Genomic DNA, 18560 nt, shown 5'->3' with positions numbered 1-18560 from the left:
AGATTGTTGAGGAAGAAATATTAATAAATGTCATGATAATCCTTCCATCAGTTTTCTTAGCACTTGAGCATTAATTTGTTTGGGATTTGGAGGATCAGCACTCATTCAAGTTTAAAAGCATGCAGAATTTGAAACACTTCCAGTGATAGATGTCCTACCATTGTCTTACACTACTATCATTGCTTGGTAGCAAGTTACTGAGACTTTTCATGACGCTACAAGAAAGTGTCTGCTTTAAATTGCTTGTTAGTGCGAGTGGGCGAACACGACCACTTTTGACTCAGAGTCAGGTTCAACAGCGGTACAGCTTTATTAACGTCGACGGAGGTGCAATCAGGACATACAAACAGCACTGTCCCAAAAGCACTCTGAAGGCCCGCCGCAATGGGCTCCAGTTATACTCGAACTTTGATACTTTGTATGATTCAAATGTTAATGTTTTGTTTACAGTATTTGACTCTGACCATTCTGTGGTTGATGTGTTAAGTCTGGTGATTGTCCAGTCTAGGGAGGTGATAATTGTTTGAGATCTCCGGAATTTCTTATACGATAGGTGTTTAATTGGATATCAGGAAGTCTTCCAAGTCTCGAAGGCCTTCTTAAGTGTTTGATAAGGGCTTCCTGATATCCTTGGAGCCAATTTAATTAAATGGAAGGTTATGCTAATGTGAGTTCCTGACTCCCTTTGTCTGCCTTGTTTCTGCATTTTAAAAGACCTGCTTGTCTGTTCACACTTTGTGCCTGGGTGCTGCTGTGTCCTGTTTCATTTATTTGATTTTATTCTAAGAAATATTTAATCTAAGGAATCACAGAAATTTGTGTCCGCTTACATGCTGAATCATCAAAATTGATTTTGCTCAATACTTGTGCTGATACAATTTTTTTTAGAATGAGACAAGCAGGCAGAGAGTCGAGGTAGATCAGGATGAGCTGGATTGAGCAGCCATAAGTACTGATATTGAAACAGCTAATTCGAATGGGACTCTTTTGCCTTTGTTGACTGATGAAGGCCTTGGACAGAGTAAAAAGAGAGGTGTTGTGTAAAGTCTTAGCCAAACTCTGATGTCCAGATAGAAATATAAATCTAATCTAACATCGTGGGCCGAAGGGCCTGTTCTGTGCTGTACTGTTCTATGTTCTAATACAACAGTTTTACGATGGGACATTTATTGCCCATCCCTAGTTGCCCTTGAATAGCTTGTTGAAAGTCAACCACATAATTGTGGGTCTGGAGTCGCATATAGGCCAGACCAGGTAAGGACGGCAGATTTTCTCCCTTAAATAACATCGTGAAGCAGATAGGTTTTTCTAATAATCGACAATGGTTTCGAGGTCATTGGAAGATTCTTAATTCTAGATATTGCCAAAACAAGCTCAGCATTTTCTTGTTTACACTAGAGACTGGAGGAAATGAATTATCAAATTTACAACAAAACTTGCTGTGGTAATACCCACCCTTATATACCTGTGAGATGAGGAGCACCATTCAGATTAAGCAGTTGGACAGGTTCCACATGAGATACATTCAGGACATCATGGGCTTCAAATGAGAGGACAAAGTGCTCAACACTGTGATACCTCAAAGTGCAGGAATGGCTGGGTTTGAAACATTCCTTATCAGAGCACAACTCAGATGGGATAGACATGTAATACCTGTGAGTGATGATCAAATCGCTAAGGCCAGTGAAAGACCCTATGTATGCTTCGCTCTGTTTGCTTCAGTCAATGCAAAGACTTCATTTTAAAATATTTCTGCCTATGCAACTCACTCCAAGCTGGAAAAATTGACTTCTATCTTGACTACATGTAGAATTAGAAGGCTAAAGGTTAGCTAAAAATTGACTGCATTCCTGAATGCTACACAATGCAGATAAACAACATAGAATTGTTTTTCTAAGACGAAGACAGACTGCGGGAAAACATTTCCAATAACGAGATAAGAATTGAAATATAATTTAGATTTTAGTGTGTGTTGTTTCAGTTTGTTTCAAGATCAGTACAGCCAGTAAAAGCCAGTCTCCAAGTTCACTTTTCTTTTTGTTTTGTCATGTTAATTTTAAGTTCTGTTCAATAAAAGCAAACCATTTTAAAACTCGTATCAGCGTGATCTCCTTGTCTATTCAGATGAATGAATGGACCCAACAGGCAGTCATATATTCACAACTTAAACTTGGACAGTGCCTGTGAGGCAGGCTGAGATTATGGTTCAAAGACTTCTTGAAGGTGAACTTCAGGAAATGTGGCATATCCAGCGCAGACTGGGGGAAAAATACACAAGCAAGATGCAGCAGGGCAAGTTAGAAATTGAGACTGGGCAGTCCCAATAAAATTAGGCAATTGCCTGCACTCTGGAAAGCCTTACAGGTCTATAAACGGGCTCCGCAGCCACATTGGAATGTGTAGATGACTCCACACACACACAAGAAAAGACCAATTTTGATAATGAAGGGAAGCCATTGACAATTGAAGTTTGTAATGCTCCTAACGGAGTTGCACTGGGCACACACTCTGGAGTTTATTCATGGCCAGAATTTTAAGCTCCCCACACTTGACGAGTTCTGAGGCATGGGGGAAGTGTAGAATAACATGAACGGGATTCCCTTTGGGATCCCACCCAGACGCGATTTTATAATGAGGCAGATGGTGCCTCAGACCGGAAGCCATCTCATTCCCCAATTAAAGCCCTCAAACAGTCACTATAGCCACTGAAGGGCATTTTTTTGTCCAGCCTCAATTTGTAGGCTGGCGGGTGTCCAATGACTGAGGGTGGAAACAGAAAAAGTTATCACCCACTATCATGGTTGGGAAGAGAGGGTACATCCCCATTGGTAGGCCCCTTTAAACAAGGGGGGTTCCTCCTCTCACGGACTGAAGACTTCCAGCCACGCCCCCCCCCGCCCCAAGATCTACCCACAGACAGTAAGATTGCCTCCCACAACTCCCCAGGGCATCCCCATTCTCCTCTGCCCCAGACCCCTGGGACTTCGCAGCACTGTGGTTCCTGGGACTTCGTCTCAGTCATGCCATGGCACCTCTTCTGGCCACTGCAGCAATGTGACTGGAAAGGCTGGAGAGCTGGCTGATAGCACTCCAAGGCAGGACTTGCATCCAATTGTGGAGAGAGCCCCCCCCCCCCCCTCTGCTACCACTACCAATCAATGCTCAATAGAGTACGAAATGGCAGTGGGTCTGACAGAGTTGGCAGAGTGGCAGGTACCAAGCGCTCACCATCCTGAAAATTCAGGCCTTTGAGTTGCATTGTGCTGATTGTACATGTTAAATACTCTCTGCATTGCATAAGTTTTGCAGTATCAGTTTTCAGATACTTGGCAACTTCAAGTCTCTTTTTGTAGAACAATTTTGATAAGATGGTGGGCTGCTGGTGTCATTTTTCTTTGCAGTAAAGTGGTCACAATAACTGCTTTGTTGAATGTGATTGATTATAATCAGGACTTTTGTTGCTAAAATAGCAAATGCTGTAAACAACCTTCAGCTTTTTTAGGCCTAATTTGCACAGAAAGACGGCTTAATATTTCCTCATCAAACTTGCAATGTAGCACCTACAGCTTTCCTCTGCCCTCTGGTGGCAGATGGCTGTTGCAGCAAACTATTCAAATTATCAGCAAATATATGGCAAAAACAGTGCTCATGGTTTAGTCCAGATTTTACTTAATTGCTATCCAGTAGACTTTAAGTAAATTTTCAGGATGGAGTGCGTTTTGACTAAAATATAATTCTTACATGTAATTTATGTGTAAAATGCATTTCTGAGCTGTCTCCTATTTTCTACTCTCTATAAACTTGAGGTCATCAAAACTCTGTTGCCTGTGTCTTAGCCCACAGCAGGTCCCATTGCCCTATTACCTTTGTGCCCACTTACCTACATTGGCTCCTGGTAAGCAATATCTTGATTTTAACATTATGGTCCCTGTTTTCAAATTCCTCCATGTCCTTGGCCCACCCCTATCGTGTCATCTCTTCCAGTCCCACCACACTCCAAGATATCTACATTCATTTTGTTCTAATATTGTGTGCTTTCCAAATTATAATTTCTTCATCATTGGTAGCTGTGCCTTCTGTAACCTCGGCTCTGGATTCCCCCTTTGTGCCTTTCCATGTCTTGACCTCACGTTTCTTCTTTAATAGTTCTTGAAACCTATTTCTTTAATCAAGCTTTTGATCGCCTAATCTAACATCTCCTAATGTGGCTTAGTGTCGTACTTTGTTTTATAATGTTCTGTGAAGCACCTTGGGGATGTTTAATTATATTAGAAGTGCTATATAAATATAAGTTATTGAAAAAAGTGGCCTTTTAAGTAAGAACAATCCAGATATGGTTCCTTTTCTCATGAATGGTTGGACATCAAGCAACTGCCTTGGAGCTGAGGCTATAATTTGTTTATTTGATTCCTTGTTTCTATCTAATCTTAAAGAAGAGTGGAACCCATCATATTAAGTATCCTGTATAAGTATCAATTTTTGTATATGATTCTCATTGTAAATCCTGTAGATAAAGATGAGGCAGATATTTCAGTGTTAAAGGTGTCATGCGATGTGACTACGCGAGTTATTTTATTTGATTATTCCAACCCACTTCTGGCTGACAAACCATGTTCTACATTCTGTGAACTGGACGTCATCCAAAACTCTGTTGCACATGTCCTAACAAGTCCCGTTCACCTAACACCCTCTGCTTGCTGATGTTTATTTTGAAATTCCCATCTATTTTCAGATTACACCATGGCTTTCCTCTTCCCGTCTCTGCAATCTCTCTGCTTTTCCAATTGGACCTCAAGCATCGCTCCACTATTGCTTCAGCCACTTTGGTTACAAGCCCTCATGCCTTCCCTAAACTTTCCTCTTTTCACTTCACTTTCTGCCTTTAAAACACTCCTTAAAGCCTGATAATGATTTTAGTCATCTACTCTTGGTTCCTCGCTGTCATATTTGATAATTCACTCCTGTGAATAGCCTTGGGACATTCCATTAGGCAGCAAGCATTATATAAGTGCAAGTTTTTTTTACAGACTATGCATGGGAACACCACCAGCTGCAAGTTTGCTTCCAAGCATCTCACCATCATGACTTAGCACTAAATCACCATTCCTTCAATGTGGCTGTGTCAAAATCCTGGAATCCAACCCCCTCTGCCCCCCCCCAACACCCTGCCCCAAAAGCTTCTACAACATATGGACTGCAGCAGTTCAAGAAGGTGGCTAACCACTCCTTTGATGGTAATTAGGGAGAGTATCTTGGCATCTTAATAGTTGGGGTGTGGAATGGACTGCCTGCAGTGATAGTGGAGTCAGACACTTTAGGAACATTTAAGCGGTTATTGGATAGGCACATGGAGCACACCAGGATGATAGGGAGTGGGATAGCTTGATCTTGGTTTCAGATAAAGCTCGGCACAACATCGTGGGCCGAAGGGCCTGTTCTGTGCTGTACTGTTCTATGTTCTATGTAACATAGGAATACAAAATGGAAACAGGCCATTCAACCAACCAGTTTGTGCTGTTGCTTTCTGTCGTGAGCATAAAGTCCTAGTCAGATTTACACAAGTATTCCCTTATCCATGCATCCAATTTTCCATCATTTATCCCATTAGTCTCAAATGTTGACATAGTTCTTGTCTCAGCCATTAATGGTGGAACTGGATGCCATAGTTTTATTTGTTTTGTTCTCTTATCTCATGATTCTAGATTCCACAGTTACTGGAGACACTATCTTTTACCCAGTCCTTGCATAATTCCATAGGGTTCTAATATATTCTAATCTGTGTTCGAAGAAACCCCCCCCCCCCCAAATTTTCAAGTGTCATTATACGTGTATACTTCCTTTAATGCACTTCCTGGAGTATGTAATCAATACTGGACACAGTAGAGGATATCACTTGGCTTTTATGTTTTCTATGCAATATAATTCCATTAGCTTTTTTAAACGACCATTAATTGTATTTTTAGGCCCTGATTTTTTTTTTGACAGGGATGCAGTGTGGGGTGGAAGTTATTGGCACAGTGATGGGTAGGTGCACAGGACCCATCCTGCTCCCAGTTCATTTTCCCAGAAACAGTGATCTCATTAAGATTTGTTTTCTGAGGTTGAGTGGAATTACCTGACATTGGGAAACCATGCAGCCACTTGTAGGCAATTTCCTGGTGGTAGACTGGGTGAATGGGTACATTGGGGATTGTCTGCTCAAGGCAGGCTTAGAGACCCTTTGTGCCTGCCTGGCTTAAGCTGCAGCTGTAGGTAACTGTGGAGGAATTTTCCCTCCAAAGTGATGACCCAGCTGCTGAAGCCATTTGTTAATCCAAAGTTTTAGTTGAAGAGAGAATGTTTCCATCTCGAGACACCTCTTAATTACCTGAAAAAAAAATCTAGCTGCTTTTCCCATGCTGGAGGACCTCCAGTTAGCCCTCTCGCTTAGAGACCCTGCCAGCCATACACTAATTGTCCAATTTCCCCTCCACAGTGCAGGGATCTGACCCCCCCCCCCATTTGACCATGACGTCAGGGCCCAAAAACCTTTCAGGAAATCCTGCCCCACACCTACCCGAGAATTTCAAACTATTCCCCCAAATTCTTCTGCTCTGCTACAGTACAGAACATGCTTTGAGTGCAATTACTACTGTTTATATTATACCTAAATTATCTCTGACACTTTTTAGCCTGTTGGCCTATATTATCAGTCTCCCATTGAAGCTTTCTTTGGTATTCTAAATAATTAGTTACATCTCCTAGTTTGTTATTTTCTGTTTATTATTGACTTCAGTGACTTCTGCGAAAAGTTAGTTGATTTCCCTTGATGTTTCATGTGGCAGTTCATGACCATGTTTTCAAATCCAACAAGATTAGAACAAGAATAATTGGACCCAGATGAGAAGCAAAAGAGCGAGAGAGAGGGCAGAAAAATGGAGTGGGAGAGAGCAGAAGGTAGTTGAAGCAGGTGGAACATAGGCTCTAATTGGCCTATATCCAAATCATTGATCTGCACAATTGAGCAGGATTTATCTTCAATCCAGAGACTGCAGATACTTTCTGAGGTCTGTCTAACTGCAGTGAGGAGGAAGAATAGTACCTATTTAATTTTTTAGAAATCAGAAAGGTTATTTCTGTGTAGAGATGCCTTACAAATTTCATTCCAAAATATTTCAGCTTACACATTTGCTCTTAAGGTACTTTGGAATTGGGGTCCACAGTTAGGCAGTTCATTATTTGTAAGTGAGTTTAAGAAAGATTATTAAGAAACAACATTTTTGATATGATGCATTAACTGCTTAGACAGAAAAGTCTATGACCCATGACAGTTGGCACAGTGTGCGTGTGCTGCTTTCAGTAGCTTGTGATAGCAGCATTCTATTTTCTAGTTTAAGTGTTAGAGAATTCTTCCCTTGGCATTCCTCTGCCTCTTCTTCCTTTTCCCTTCAAAGAAGGCGGCTGCCAGCAAGCAATAACACATCCCCAGAAACTGACCCCTGTTCCTGAGCACTTGTTAATGTCCTATTGAATGGCACAGTGGATAGCACTGCTGCCTCACAGCTCCAGGGACCTGGGTTCGATTCCCGGCTTGGGTCGTTGTCTGTATGGAGTTTGCACATTCTCCTTGTGTCTGTGTGGGTTTCCTCCGGGTGCTCTGGTTTCCTCCCACAGTCCAAAGAAGTGTGGGTTAGGTTGATTGGCCATGGTAAATTGCCGCATAGTGTCCCAGGATGCGTAAGTTAGAGGGATTAGCGGATATGTGGGGTTATGGGCATTAGGCCTGTGTGGGATTGTTGTCAGTGCAGACTCAATGGGCTGAATGGCCTCCTTCTGCACTGTAAGATTTCTATGTTTCTATGATTTTTTTCTAGGGGTTGGTAAGTTACCCAGTGTCAATCATCTATTTCAAACCCTTTTGAACAACAGGTACAGGACAGATACCCATAATGGTCAGGATGGTTACCAACTCCCTTGTTTGTCACCCTGTTTAAGGTCAGCTTTTTAGTTTATATCATGCTGAGGATCATATCCTGGCCCTTTCTAAACACTAGCATAGATGACACAGGATGCCATCCTACCAGTTTAGGAATGTCAACATGGCAACCTGAATCAATTGGCCTTGCCATTTCCAGGGACTGTTTAGAAATTATTGCCTTTTTAGAAAGCTTTTTAGTAAAGTTTGTGTTTTATACTATGCAGAAAATACCATTTTATGTTGAGCCGTGATTTCTTCCAGCTTCCCTCCACCTTCCCCAGCTGTCTGTTGACAGCATAATCCACTGAGCAGTGATATGGAAGGTCAGTAGATCTTCTAGTGCTTAAAAAATGTGTAATTCCCATATTCTCTATTACATTAACACAACTCATTGGGTCCTTCTAACATTTTCACTCTTTATTCAGTGCAAATTGTCTTTAAAGAGCACTATTGCCTGCTGAAATTTGCACCAAAATGATTGCAGCAAATATGTTCTGATGTAATGTTTCATTTTGGCTTTGTCTTTTGATGGTCTTGGAAACACAGTAGAGTGTTTGGATTTTCCTGTTTTCTCCAGCCAGTTCTTGATGATTGGATTTTCCATTGTTTACTTATCCTTTGTTGTGGTTTCCTATAGGGCCCTTCGAGCCTGCTCTGCCATTCAATAAGATCATGGTGGATCTGGTTGTAGTCTTCTCTGTCTACCCCCATAACTCTTTACTCACTTATCTTTCAAAAATGTGTCTTAACTCTACCTTGAATACATTCCATGTCTTGGCCTCCACAATTTTCTCAGGAAGACGATTCCACATACTAACAACCCTCTGAGAGGAGAAAATTCTCCTCATCACAGTCTTGAAAGGAGGCCTCTTATTCTTAAACTGCATCTCCTAGTTCTAATATTCCCATTAAGTGGAAACATCCTCTCAGTATTTATCATGTCAAGTCCCCTCAGGAATTTGTATTATTTCAATAAGAACACATCTCATCCTTTTAACTCCAATGGATATAATAGGCCCAACCTGTTCAGCTTTTCTTTATAAGATAATCCCTTCATCCCAAGGATGAGTTGGGTGAATCTTATCTGCACTGCTAATGCAATAATGCAATATATTTTTTCAAGTAAAGAGACCAAAACTGTGCATAATATCCAGATCTGGTCTTACCAATGTCCTACCTTTATATTCCTTTTTCCTTGTAATAAACGTCAACATTCCATTTACCTTTCTTATCACTTGCTGTACTTGCATAGTAAATTTTTGTGAGATCCCACCGTACCAAGAAGTTCTGTAATATATCTCCATTTAAATAGTATACTTTCCAATTTACCTGCCAACAGGTTCATATTTTCCCACATTTCACTCCATCTGCCTTTTTTTTTGCGCACTCACTTAACCTGTCTATATCCTTTTGCAGATCTCTACTCCTCTTGATACTTACTATCCAACCTACCTTGCTGCAATTGGTAAATTTAGCGACCATACCAAATCATTGATGTAGATTGTAAATAGTTGAGACCCCAGCACTGACCCCTATGGCGCTCCACTAGTTACAGCTTGCGAACCTGAAGAAGTCCCTTTTATCTCTACTGTCTATTTCACGTTAGCTAACCAATCCGTCATGCATGTTAATATGTTACCTGCTCCACCATGTTCTTTTGTATTGCGTGGCAACCTTTGACGTGGCACGTTGTCAATTGCCTTTTGGAATTCTAAGTGCATCACTTTATCTACCCTGGTTCCCCTTTATCTACCCTGCCTGTTAATTCCTCAAAAAACCTCTAATGAATTAAATATAATTTCACTTTCACAAAGCTATGTTGACTTTTCCTGATCACTTTATGATTTCCTCATTTCCACTGTAACGTCCTTAATAATGGTTTCTATAACAGATGTTAGGCTAACTGGCTTATAGTTTCCCACTTTCTGTCTCCCTTTTTTTGAATACAGGTGTTATATTAGCTATTTTCCAAATCCTCTGGAGCCCTTCCAGAATCTAAGGAATTTTGGAATATTAAAACCAATGCATTTATGATCTCTGCAGCCACTTTTTTTAAGACCCTACCATGCAGACCACCTGGTTCTGGGAACTTGTCAGCCATTAGGTCTAATCGTTTTCCCAGCACGTTTTCCTTCGTGATGGTGAGTGTTTGGGTTCCATCCCCCTGTTCACCTTTTGATTTTCAAATATCTTTGGGACATTTTCTAATTTTTTTACAGTGAAAACAGACAGAGTACCTCTTCAATGTCTCCTATTTTATTATCAGTTCCCCAAACACACTCTCCAGAGGACGACACTGGCATTAGTTGCTTTTTTCCTATTCCAATACTTGCAGAAACACTTGCTGTCATTTTTATTACTGGCTAGCTTTCTCTCCTGTTTAACTTTCTCCCTCTTTATTTTGTTTTAGTCATTCTTTGTTAGTTCTAAAGTCTTTCTGTTTGAAGATAATTATTGTCAATTTACTATTATCTCATTGCCCCAGAAAAATTTAAATGTACCAAGGCCACATTGAGACCACAGAAGTGGAAAAAGTCTTGCGGGCCCTGAAATAATGTGTCCAAGATGGGATTAATGCATGGGGAATATTCAGGATGTCTGAAAACAAATGTGCCTTTTTAAAAATTATTTATAGAATCTTAAAACTATCCTTTGCTATATTACTATAACTTTACTGGAATCTCCTATTTCACATGGTGTTTTGGGATGTTATAGTTAAAACTACACTATAAATTGCCATTGTGAAAGGGGTTTCACTGTTGATCTGTGGGCTGCAGTGAAAGAAACTCCTCATTTTTCATATATTGACTCTAGCCGGAGACGGGAAATATATTCAATAGTTAATTCTGAAAATTGATGAAATTGGGGCTGAGTTGGCAGGGAATGTGGGTATTGTGCCTGAGGCAGCACACAGGACGGCACAAGCAGAGTTGATACAGGGCTGGAAGGTATTCAGCACTTCACAACTTGAAATGAACTAAGAGGTCTGGAGCCTGCCATCACTCTGGGAAAACAATAGCCATTATCAGTGCTCTGGAGTAGGGCTGAAGGGCTGTGACCTGTTGGTGCTTCAGGAATGGGGCACTTCTGAGATTTTGTAGTGCTTGGAAAAGCTGATAGGGGCTACAGAAGTAACAGAGCTCAAGAGCATGTTGTGTGGAGCACAAGAATGGTTTCTACAAATGGAGAGGTAATAACAGAAATGAGGGTTTGTCCTGTGATTGCACAATTTGTTTCACTGTTGTGTTGCTATGAATATGTGAAACTAGTAAAAATCATTCTTATTGATGATATTAGCAATATTATTTAATTTTAATAATATTACAGAAACCTGGCCCTTACTTGTGTGCTTTTACTTCTTCCAGGTTATAGTTGCGCAGGTACTTGAGGAGCATTTGGCTGCAGGTCGCTTATATCCTCCACTTAACACCATCAGAACTGTTTCCTTAGCGGTGGCTGTAAAGGTAATGAAATTAATCAATTTATTATCTGTGACTCTTTTTGATTAAAACATTCTCATTAACAGCAGTTCTTTGAAAGGTTTCTGTAAGAAAAATATTGTCGGTAGCAGGACATACCAGATGGTTTTCTCCAAATGTTGCATTGTTTTGTTGAATATTCAACTGCCAACTTCTATAAAAGGCACAGGCCGACTCGAGATCAATTATTCTGCTCCAGCAGAATTGGAGTACAGGAACAATTTGGCCCAGATTGGGGAGGGAGCGAGCAGAGCTAGAGTGATAAGGGGAAGGAAGATGGAAAGTAGAAGCAGAGAAAACAGGTGAATGAGAAAGAGCATGGGGAGGATATGAAGAAAGGAGAGAGTAGAGGCAGCTAATGAGTGTCAGAATTGAAGTCCAAGATATAAAAGGGAGTTTAGGAACAGATAGAGCTGGGGCAGTTGGTGCACAAATTCTTCAAGGTGGCAGGACAGATTAACAATCGAAGCATACGGGAACTTGGACATTTTAAGTAAAAATATAGGGTCCAAAAGCCTGTGTCTATTGGAGTTTAAAAGATTGCTGGAGGATGAAGCTCTGCTCAAGCTGAGCAAACAGGATGGTGTGTAGGACCAGCAGTTGACCTAGCAATAGATGTACAGTGAAATGGCAGGGGAGAAGGATTGGGGTGCGTTGTGCTCATGAGAAGCTTTTAGTCTGTAAGGGAGGGTCTGAAGGAGGAGAGCTAGGCAAATAAGTGGACGAAGAGGGAGATCGTTCAAGAGCCAAATAACTATTAAAATTCTAGTTTTATCTGTTTTGTTTACACATTATAAAAGATGCCTGAAATAAGAACAAAAAGTGCTGGAAATACTCAGGTCAGTCAGCATCTATGGAGAGCAAAACCGAGTCATTAGATGAAAGGTTATTGATTGGAAATATTGCGCAGGATTTTCCAGCCGTACTCGCCCCAAAGCCAGGAAACCCCATCTGAGGTCAACAGGCCTTTGCATGGTCCGCTTTTCACTCGCTACGATTCCTGCGGCGGGTGGGACGGAAAAACTCTGCTTCTCTTTCCACAAGGTTCTCTTTGACCTGCTGAGTATTTCCAGCTTTTTGATTTGATTTTAGTGTTTTATTTTACTGAAACTGGTCTGGCTTACTTACCAGTAGTTGAGCTATGGGTGTAACAGGTGGTTATTGTGGGTTTTCCGCTGCAACATATATGGAGTGCATATTTAGAATAACATGAGGGTGATTCTATCAAGGTTAAAGGAATGACTTTCATAAAGCAAACATTCTAAAAGCTGCAAATCACAATTGAAACGATTTAGGACCTTCTGAAAAGATTCAAGGAGTGCATGACTGTGACCAAGTTTCTAATGTGGGACTGAACCTTCTGTCACATCTTTCTTTACAGGTTGTTGAATATGCATTCAAAAATGGAATGGCATCTTTATACCCAGAGCCTGAAGACAAGGAGATGTTTATCAGCTCCTTAATTTACAGCACTGACTACGATGAGTTTCTAATTGATTCCTATACCTGGCCTGAAGAGGCCTCAAAGATTCAAACAATCAAAAAATAAAAACAGTTTCCAGAGGGTGTGGGCATTCACGTCAGTTTAAATCGTATGGAAAATTAATCATTAGATTCTCTAATAAATTTTTAATTTGCTTCCAGTTATTTTGTTTTCTGATGTGGATGAATTTGTTCTACAACTGGAAGTTTTTATTTCTATTATCCCATGATCTTTCAATTCTAATTTTCTAGACCTCACATGGCTGTAACACTAATCTGTTGCCCTCATTCACTGACAAGTGGAGGACATTAAACGTCACCCACAATGAATTCCTTTTTTTTGTTCTGCTTGATGCCACTGGTACTTAAATCTGGTCTTGTAGTTGATTGCAGCACTAGGCAATGCCACAAGTGGTAATTTAAAGCATCTTCAACAGCATTTCTGCAGACAATTAGAAGTCATTTTTGCAATGTCCATATTGAGATACAAGGATAGTTAAAAGCGAACAGACGATTTAGCCACTTGTTCCCATCCCAAACTGGCTAAATGCAATTTTGAACTGAACATGGCAAGGGCACACGGCATGGTCCTTTTTAACTATTTAGATTGAGTTCAGATGGCATCATTTGGACATATCTACTATTTTTACATCAATGCTAAGTGGGGGGACAATGGTGATTTCTCTGCCAGGAGCTGCAACAAGGTCCAGAAACACCCCAGTAAGAAGAACCAGGAGATCTTATGTCTATTGCCCTGGTTATCCCCTTTATTTACAACTCCCCTGCTGATTCTTCTTATCCATGCAACTTCTGTCTGGCACCGCTCCTGCAGGTCCCTGGCAGCAGCCTCCTACTTACTAAATCTTAATGAGCGAGCCACCATTTCCTGGCTGTTACAATTGGGAAATAGTCAAGCAACTTGCTATTGAGATCCAATTGTTAAAATCAATGCAGCACTCTCACTGACTGCACCCAGATATCCTGGATGCCCTCATGACCAGGAGTAAAGTTAGGGCCCACCATTTTTGCATATGCATTTGGCATAATCCACTCGCACAAGATTTTCCAAAATAGCATGAATATGATTAATGAGTAGTAAGTAAGAAAGTTTCCAGATTGATCATGTTACGATTTTTTCAGTTGTCCTTTTGCTCAAGTAATTAATTTGAATTTCAAGAGAAAATAACTACTAAATGCTTAAAAATCTCCTTAAATCAGCAATATCAGGTGGTGGACAAAAACAAGGGCTGACAAGCTAAGTGTGCTTTAAAATAAGATGTTTGGATATGATGTTGTGTTCCCCCACCTTCTCCCTTCTCAGATAAGTGCTGTAACTTAAATTCCAAAAGTCTTTTGAACCATAATGTGGCTCTTCCAAAAATCGTAGTCACAAGTGGGATCCTGTACTTCAGAAATATATGCATGGTTTACAAGTTGCAGTGAAAAAAATAATAGTGTTGGGAGTAGAATTTGTGCATTTCTGTATCAGTTATGTTGTTTTCTCCAATATAAGCAAATTTATATCATAACTCAATGTTAAAATACAAGGGAGAGGCTGAGTACTAAAAGTGCAAAGTGCTGGATAAGTGGAGGTAAATCCGGATATATTGTGATGAATGCCCTTTTGTTCTGGTAAATTTGATAAATATAGAAGAACTAGAGTTGGAAGCATTAATTTAAAAATTGGTTTCATAAAGAAGGTTATGGAAGAAGCTATCCTTGGTCTTTCTGACCATTGAGGGAAGTGGGGCTGGGTTGGTGCTAACTAATTTTGCATAGCCATTTGTCTTGCCTCAATACAGCATATGATTAATTGGAATAACCTTGTATATTATCTGTCCTCGGTCTAACATCCTAATAAATAACTATCAACTTGAATTCAGAAAAGGAAATGTTCTCAACATCCTTGAGTTTCCTTTTGTGGATGTGACACACAAAGTGGACTGTAGAAAGCCAAATGGTGTCTGACACTTTTGCATGACAGGTATTCAGTTAAGCTTAAAACTGTGGAGATCCTGATGAACATTTGGAATGAATAAGAAATTGGCTAATAGAAAATAGTTAGGAGTTATATGGGGCTAAGAAGGAATAACTGTTGAGAGGAATCAGGAATAGGACTGTTATTGGTTTTAATTCATAAGAAAGATTTGGGGCGCGATGCTACCTGCTTTCATACCACACTCCTGCTACACTGAAGTCAGAGAATTTGGCGCCTCACCGAATCTCCGTTCACTGCAGTGAGATGGAAAAATCTCGCCGGCATAAACAGTCGTAACATTCCAGCCTTGGATTCAGAAGTCCAAAAGAATTGTTCAAAATTTTCTGATTATACCAAACTAGGAGATTGGTCATGGAATACAAAATGAGTTGCGATGAAATGTGAGTGAGCAGTAAGAAAATTACTATGAACATATAGAATGTATGACTCACCACTGTTCTATATCCTTTAAGGCCCTCCTTTAAAAATTACCTCTTGGATCAGGCTTTTAGTCACTTGCATTACTTCCTCCTTTGGTGGTGTTATTTTTGTCTAATCACAGCTCCAGAGCTGCTTGTATTAACAGTGCAGAATAAAGACTGCTCTTGTTGCCATTTTACTGTCTCCTTTACTTTTGTATCAGAGAAATTTCATACACAATTTTTGGGAAGGTGGTGGTGAGCCACCTTCTTGAAACACTGCAGCCCATGTGGTGTAGGTACACTCACAGTGCTGTTCGGGAGTAAGAAAATTTTGACCTAGCAACAGTGAAGGAATGGCATTATATTCTCAAGTCATGATGGTATGTGGCTTGGAAGGGAACTTGCAGGTGGTGGTGTTCCCAAGTGTCTGTTGCTCTGGCCTTTCAAGATGCTAGTGGCCGTGGGTTTGGAACGTACTGTGTCAGGAACCTTGATGAGTTCCTGCAGTAGAAACCTCAGTCTCTACAAGATAGTTCACTCCTGTGAAATGTGTTTGTGTGTCCAGTGTGCACACCATTAGTTGTGATTACTGCCTTTTGCAAAAACATTTTTGTTTCTTACATTAATGTTATATTCTTTGGCCACATATGTTCATTTGCATTTTGAGGCAAGGATGTTGTTTTACAGTATTTATGTCTTGCTTGTAGTTTCTGGGCATCTTTACTTACTACAAAATGGGTAGGTGATGTGCAGGTTAGAGAGTGACTGAAAGGGGTCCCACCACTATATGTATCTTCAATTGCAAAAGTAATTTTCATTGGGATAGAAATGGGGTCCATGAAACCTTTGTAAAATGGGAGGGGGTATCTGAGATGCAAAAAAGTAGAGAACCTCTGCTCCAGGATGCAGTTGCAAAGTAATTTAAAAGGGGAGGAAATAGAGATCAAGAGAAGAAATTAATTATCCAGTGCACTTTGGAAGCTGCTGAAGTCTCCATTTTATTGTTGTTTTAGCTATGAAGTATGCCATTCAGCCCATCAAAGCTGCTATGCCAAGCATAATCATTTTTAATTTTCAGATAGCAAGATAAGAGTTTCAATATTTTTACTTTTGGGTTTACTGTCTTTGAGAATAGTTCAATGTGATGTTTGCCTACCCTGCTTGCCGACATCACTGCTGATACTTAAGGCCTGGAAATCCTCATGACTTGGCAACAGATTTAAACAGTTGTTGGGAAAGGAAAAGCTGGGACCATTAGACCATGATATCAAACCAAAAATGCGGTTGGGGCCTTAGCATGGATGCAAAGTGACAATATTTTTAAAACCTTTTAAATGTAAAAAACACCATTTGGCAAACCAGCCTCTATCCAGTGGAGTCTGAACTCAATTTTCATTAAATATACATTATTTCACAGTATGTGGGCATCACTAGCTAGGCCGGCATTTATTGCCCATCATTATTTGTTCTTAAGAAGGTGATGGTGAGCCACCTTCTTGAACTGTAGGTACACCCAAAATGCTGTTCGGAAGCAAGTTCCAGGATTTTGACCCAGCGACAGTAAAGGAACCATGACATAGTTCCAAGTCAGGGTAGTGTGTGACTTGGAGGGGACCTTGTAGGTAATTGGTATTCCTACACATCTGTTGTCCTTGTGCTTCCAGGTAGCAGAGGTCAAGTGTTTGGAAGGTGCTGTTGAAGAAGCCTTAGTAAATTGTTGCAGTGCATCTTGTGATGGCACACCCTGCTACCACTATATCACTGATGCAGCGAATGAACATTGAAGGTGGTGGCTATGGTGCTAGTCAAGCGGACTGCATTGTCCTGGATAGTGTCGAGCTTCTGGACTTGTTGGGTGTTGCACTCATCTGCTGAATTATCTGTCTTTGACCTACTCTTGCTGCCAACTGCCTCACTCTTGGACCATAACACCACCGCTAAACATAAATGGCATTCTCAAACCTCACACCAAGAATCGACGGAGTATACAGTGAGATGCAGGTACACCCATTTATCTGTAAGTATTTTATTAAAAGTATTAGTACAACGCATTTTCCATTCAACATTTTTATCACAAGACATTATAGTTTAGATGAGAGGGGTCCATGGTTACTAATCCATTTGAAAAGGAGTCGTTCAGATAAAAATATTCAAAAAGCCTTGACATAGGTATATCTAAGGAGATATGGTATATCTAAGAACAGGATATGGCGCTCGACTCATCGATCGACAGTTCCAACGCACCACAGCAAAAAACCGCACCAACTGACCTCAGAGGACAAACACGGGACACGGTAGACAGGGTACCTTTCGTCGTCCAGTACTTCCCTGGAGCGGAGAAGCTACGACATCTCCTCCAGAGCCTTCAACATGTCATCGATGAAGACGAACATCTCGCCAAGGCCATCCCCACACCCCCACTTCTTGCCTTCAAACAACCGCATAAACTCAAACAGACCATTGTCCGCGGCAAACTACCCAGCCTTCAGGAGAACAGTGACCACGACATCACTTAACCCTGCCACAGCGACCTCTGCAAGACATGCCGGATCATCGACACGGATGCCATCATCTCACGTGAGAACACCATCCACCAGGTACACGGTACATACTCTTGCAACCTGGCCAACGTTATCTACCGGAAACGTCGCAGGAAAGAATGTCCCGAGACATGGTACATTGGGGAGACCATGCAGACGCTACGACAACGGATGAATGAACGCCGCTCGACAATCACCAGGCAGGAGTGTTCTCTTCCTGTTGGGGAACACTTCAGCAGTCACGGGCATTCAGCCTCTGATCTTCGGGTAAGTGTTCTCCAAGGCGGCCTTCACAACACACGACAACGCAGAATCGCTGAACGAAAACTGATAGCCAAGTTCCACACATGAGGACGGTCTCTACCAGGATTTTGGGTTCATGTCACACTATCTGTAACCCCCACGACTTGCCTGGGCTTGCAAAATCTCACTAACTGTCCTGGCTGGAGACAATACACATCTCTTTAACCTGTGCTTCACCCTCTCTCCATTCACATTGCCTGTACCTTTAAGACTTGATTACCTGTAAAGACGCACATTCCAACCATTATTTTGTAAATTGAGTTTGTATCTATATATGCCTTGTTTGTGAACAGAACTCCCACTCACCCGATGAAGGGGCAGTGCTCCGAAAGCTTGTGGCTTGTGCTACAAATAAACCTGTTGGACTTTAACCTGGTGTTGTGAGACTTCTTGCTATGT

At 41.0% G+C, this 18560-nt stretch overlaps 1 protein-coding gene across 1 annotated transcript in view; it reads left to right on the top strand.

Annotated features, from left to right (window-relative positions):
• me1 (malic enzyme 1, NADP(+)-dependent, cytosolic) overlaps window positions 1-15512 on the top strand; it is a 558590-nt gene extending 543078 nt beyond the window's left edge. Inside the window, exons 13-14 of the mRNA XM_078212605.1 lie at window positions 11323-11421; window positions 12818-15512. Of these exons, the coding sequence (XP_078068731.1) occupies window positions 11323-11421; window positions 12818-12985 (267 nt within the window). The 3' untranslated portion in view covers window positions 12986-15512. The remainder of the gene's footprint in view (window positions 1-11322; window positions 11422-12817) is intronic.
• Window positions 15513-18560: the final 3048 nt, after the last annotated feature.

This window comes from Mustelus asterias, chromosome 5 (assembly GCF_964213995.1).
Source record: "Mustelus asterias chromosome 5, sMusAst1.hap1.1, whole genome shotgun sequence".
Classification (NCBI taxonomy): Eukaryota; Metazoa; Chordata; class Chondrichthyes; order Carcharhiniformes; family Triakidae; genus Mustelus; species Mustelus asterias.
The sequence above is the reverse complement of the archived record's forward strand: the minus strand, read 5'-3'. Positions and strand labels throughout refer to the sequence as shown.